Consider the following 4,804-nt stretch of genomic DNA (forward strand, 5'->3'; position numbering starts at 1 on the left):
TTTGTGTGTGTGAGTGCAGGCATGTGTGTACCACAGCGTTCCTGCCGAGGTCGTAGGACACTTTAAAGCATCAGCTCTCACCCTCCACATCGTTTCAGACAAGTTTTCTCATGGATAACTCTTGTGTATGCTGGGTTATCTGAGCTTCTGCAGGAATTCTCCTGTCTCTGTCCTAGGAAGAACAGAACACTTGGATTCCAGATACGTGCTACATGTCCGGCTTCTACGTACTTCTATGACTCAGTTCCTCACGCTTCCAGGGCAGTCGCTTTACCCACTCAGCTACATTCTCAGTCTTTCTTTCCTCCTTGCTTTCTGTTTGTGATTTATCTAATTTTTTTTTTTTCAGAGAAACAAAGTTCCTATTACAGAGCATTCCTTATATGCCAAGTACATGAGAAATGGTAAAATATGTGAAATTCCTGGAACCTAAACCCCATGTGTGGGCATCCCATCTCACCCAAATGAAGACCAAGAAAAATTGGGAAATTTCTCTACACATTGTCAGAAAAGGCTCAGGCCTTGTCTGACACCATTATAAATGTTTCTCCCAGTGAACCCCTAAATATTATTTATCCTCAAATACCATACTGAAACCCATGAAATAGGGAAGGCCAAGATGTTTCCCTAAATCTGTAATTGGCTTGTGTGTCTGAACTCTGCTTTATCCAAGATTCATAATACACCAATCTAGATAGCCCATATTTAATGAGACTGAGAAAATGGCATGGTCATGACTGGGCTTCCCTGGTTCCATGCTGGATATCACTGGGTGTACTCTTCCATAAGTGTTAGCCATGCAAATGGGCTTTTGCTCCTGGCTAGATTATTATTATTTTTTTCTCCCAAGGTAGGGTTTCTCTGTGTAGCTTTGCGCCTTTCCTGGAACTAACTCCAGGCTGGCCTCGTATTTTGTATTTTCAAGACAGGATTTCTCTACGTAGCCCTGGCTGTCCTGGAACTCGCTCTGTAGACCAGGCTGGCCTTGAACTTGGAGATCTGCCTCTGCCTCCTGAATGCTGGGATTAAAGGCATGCATCACTACTGCCGCCACTTGGCTGGCTAGACTCTTCTTATCAAGCTGTAGACTCACAGAGGGACCCATGACAATCTACATCACCCTGAAGTCGAAGGCAGAGAAGAGGTACTGAGGAAGGAGGTTTGGGGTGTATTGTAAGAGGGGGCCCCACACTTTGTTCAACCAACACCGGACTTGTAGCATTTCTTTAGACACTATGATTTATAGCTGGGAACATGTGATGCTGATTACACAGTTCAGGAAGGGCCAATAGCACGGGACAGAAATGTGATACAGTGTAAGAAACACAAAGATTTGGGGGTGTGGGGAAACGGCATTTGGTTTTAAGACCCTCTTTAACACCAAAGAGGAAGCAGGACAGGGACCTGCTGCTGACCCACGTCACAAGCAAAGGAATCCTTATTCTTCCACCCTGAGGTAGGTCAACTCCACTTTCCCTATTTTCCAGATGGGAAAATTGAAACAGAAAAGATCTCAAGAGTAAAGCCACCTGGTGGTACAGAGGAGCAAGACAGAGGTGGCAGTATGTCCATCCACCCCTCAGTCAGGCCAGCAAGCTAAGCTTCATCCTGCTGGTTGAGGCATCCCTTCTTGTGCCTCATTAAAGGTGAGGGAAATCCAAGTTGGGACACTCCTTGGCCTCTGCCCACCACCCGTGTGTGTCAAAGGCAATTCCCAGGCAGGGAGCAAAGGGGCGGAGTGCAAACGATTCCTGCTTCCTAGGGAGAAAGACAGAAGCCAGATTCTCAGAGCCCCTGACTCTACACACCTTCAACCCTAAGATTTATGGGGTGTGTGCATGGAGGTGGAATGTGCCTCACTGGAAAGCTGTAGGTCATGCCTACCTTCAAAGCCTAGACTTTCCTGCATGGGCCATAGAGCTCCTGCTTGGGTCTCTCTCAAGCAAATATTCCTCCTAGCTCTTGGCCCCAGGCTCCTAAATCAAAACTCAGTAACTGGTCATCTTTAAGCAGAGCCCTGCAGCAACAGGGCAGACTTCTGTGGGAAAATTTGGTCCCCCAAATGCCACACTGGCCAACAACAACTGAGCAGCTAACCTGACCTTGAACCTGTTCCCCTGGAGACTGAGATATCTTCCTTAGGATGAGTCCTCAGCTGCCCAGCTCAGAGCACCAGGATGAAGTGGACTAGGCTACAGCAGGCCTGGCAGGCGTATCTGCCAAGAAAAGCTCCACAGACCCCTCCCTCCTTATTGTACAAACAGGGCAGGGAAACACACAGGACTGACAGACTGAGAAGGAGGAGGACTCTCAGGATGCTGAGACAGTCCGTGCGTGGGACACCATTGTGAACAGCCCCAGTCAGAGAAAACCTGAAGCCCTAAGGAGACAAGGTGCTAAGAGGGACAGAAGCCCCTAAGCAGAACCTAAATTATCTACGGCAAAGATAAAACTCAGTCAGGAGGCTTCCTCTGGTCTCACTGGACAGGCCTCTGGAGTTTCCGACCAGTTGTCAGGGTAGTGTAGACAGGGCCCTCTCTAAGGCCCAGAAGGATTGGTTGTAAAGGACTGGAGGGCTCTGTGCCACAGTAGAGTGACCCCCCACTTTCCTGGGGAGCCACACCCACGCTTCCCTGCCTAAGGAGTCCTATAGTGGGGCAGCAGCAGCACTCTGACCCCTTGTAGCAGCACACCCAAAAAACAGCCAGGCAAAGAACTCCAAGTCTCAGCAAGCACCTGCGGAATGAGAGTCCTGGTGGCTACAGTCACTTCCTTCTGGCCCCAAAGAGACGAAGAGGCCCAGAGAATGCATTCAGGGGTCTCCAGAGGAGAATGAACACCTGGCTGGCAATGCCAGCAGGTTGACAGCCACAGGGGAGGATATGGTGCCTGGTGTCCTCCTCCAATGTTCTAGGCATCCACATCCAGACCAGGTTCCTGGAACAGTGACTGCTTCCTCAAGTTGAGCCGGGCACACTTGGGGCACGTGGTTGAGTTGTCGTAATAGCAGTCCCTGTGGAAGACGGCTGAACAGTCGGTGCACACAGAGGTATGGCTGTCAAATGGGAACAGCACGTCACCTTCTTTGCAGAGTTCACACACGAAGCCCTTGGCTTGGCACCGCTCACAGTCCAGCTTGATGTGCTTGGCAAAGAGCGTGTGGATCTCAGTGAGCGAGCAGCTGAGGCGGCCCATGTGGACCTCTAAGAGGTCCTGGATAGAGTACATCTCATCGTTCTCCACAAAATGCTGTCGGTCCTGGAGCTGCAGTAGCAAGCGTGCCTCCATGGCCTCCTTGCAGGTGATGAAGTATGGCTTCATGAGCAGGATGTCCTGGCGCAGCTTCCGGATCTCCACCAGCTCTTCCACGTAGTTAAACAGCAGAGGGTTAATCTCCCGGAGCCGGAGCACTGGCCGAGACACCATCAACGCCAGGTAGCGCATGCTGCAGCGGGACACCTTGCGTGGCTCAAAGTCCCAGTTATGCACCACTCGGGCGGGGATCACGGCTAGGTCGTTCCAGTGGCAGTGGCTGCAGTAGTACTGGCCAGTGTAGTCGCACTGCCGAGCCTCGCTCGGCACACCTCGCAGAGAGATGGGGGCCCGGCACTCAGCACATCGGTAGTCCTGGCTGTCCAGCCCAGTCTCAGGGCAGATGTTCAGCTCATACTCAGCCTGGTGACTAACCTTGGAGCTGACACAGGGTTTGGAGATGAGGTTCAGGCACTTGCTGTGACAGCGGTAATAACACCCTGTACAGGTGTACCAGGTCTGGATGAGGCCCCAGATGATGGTGTTGCACTTATCACAGGTTTGCTTGACACTCTTGCTCTTCTCCTTGTAGAAGCGATGCTCTAGGAGAACCCGGATATTGGGTTCCTCCTCATTGGGATCCTTCAGCTCCTGGAGCTTCAGCCGGAGGTGAATCAGCCTCACCACAGCATCCTTCTGCTTCTCTGACTGCTCCGGCAGCTCCAGAATCACCTGCTTGCATTCTTCAATTGCCTGCCGCAGCTGCTGGACATCGGAGGCCAGGAAAAGACCCACGGGGCGGGAAAAGTGGTCTTCAGACAGGCCAAGATCCATCACGCGCTCAGAGTAGTGGAACTCAGGCTCCCCAGTGGGCAGCTCAGGCAGAGTGTCTTCAGAAGTGACTTCTTGGGACTTCTCACTGGGGTCCTGTTCATGTTGTCTTGGTCCAAGCGGCTTGTTGAAAGGGTTGAGGTGGGCCTGCCGGAACCGAGCCAGCTTCTCATCATATTCCATAGCATCCCACCCTTTCATCCTGAGTGAGGAGTCATCATTGCCGCACGATTGCCCAGTCTCCCCTGCACCTAGGCATGGTAATATGACCGCTCCAATCAATAGAACGGGAGCAGAAAGATCACTCGGGACTTCTCAGAATCCTTCTTCCACCCTTTCTCCTCTGTCTGGAATGCAGATGTCATGGGGGAAGCTGTCAGAACCACCTTGAGCTGGCTGCCGCTACATTGTACCGGACCGCGATTTATCTAATTATTATGTTTAACTTTTTAGTGTATTTTGTGTGTATGGGGTGTGTTGCCTGTGTGGGTATCTGTGTACCACGTGTGCCTGGTGCTCTCTGAGGCCAGAAAATGACATCAGTTCCCCCAGAACTGGAGTTATAGACAGTTTGTGGGGTACCATATGGGTGTTGGGAATCAAACCCTGGCTCTGGAGGAGCAGCCAGTGCTTTTAACTCGTGAGCCTTCTTTCCAGCCCTTTATTATTATTTTTTGCAATAGTATTTCACCCTTGTAGCTCTGGCTTGCCTGGAACTCAC

The 4,804-nt window shown here is 51.1% G+C and overlaps 1 protein-coding gene across 1 annotated transcript; it reads right to left on the bottom strand.

Annotated features, from left to right (window-relative positions):
- Nucleotides 1–1,221: 1,221 nt before the first annotated feature.
- LOC102907361 (differentially expressed in FDCP 8 homolog) lies at nucleotides 1,222–4,497 on the bottom strand. Its single transcript, XM_016005057.3, has one exon. The coding sequence runs from the start codon at nucleotides 4,282–4,284 to the stop codon at nucleotides 2,911–2,913; it is 1,374 nt and encodes a 457-aa protein (XP_015860543.3). The 5' UTR covers nucleotides 4,285–4,497; the 3' UTR covers nucleotides 1,222–2,910.
- Nucleotides 4,498–4,804: the final 307 nt, after the last annotated feature.

Source organism: Peromyscus maniculatus, chromosome 3 (genome assembly GCF_049852395.1).
Source record: "Peromyscus maniculatus bairdii isolate BWxNUB_F1_BW_parent chromosome 3, HU_Pman_BW_mat_3.1, whole genome shotgun sequence".
Classification (NCBI taxonomy): domain Eukaryota; kingdom Metazoa; phylum Chordata; class Mammalia; order Rodentia; family Cricetidae; genus Peromyscus; species Peromyscus maniculatus.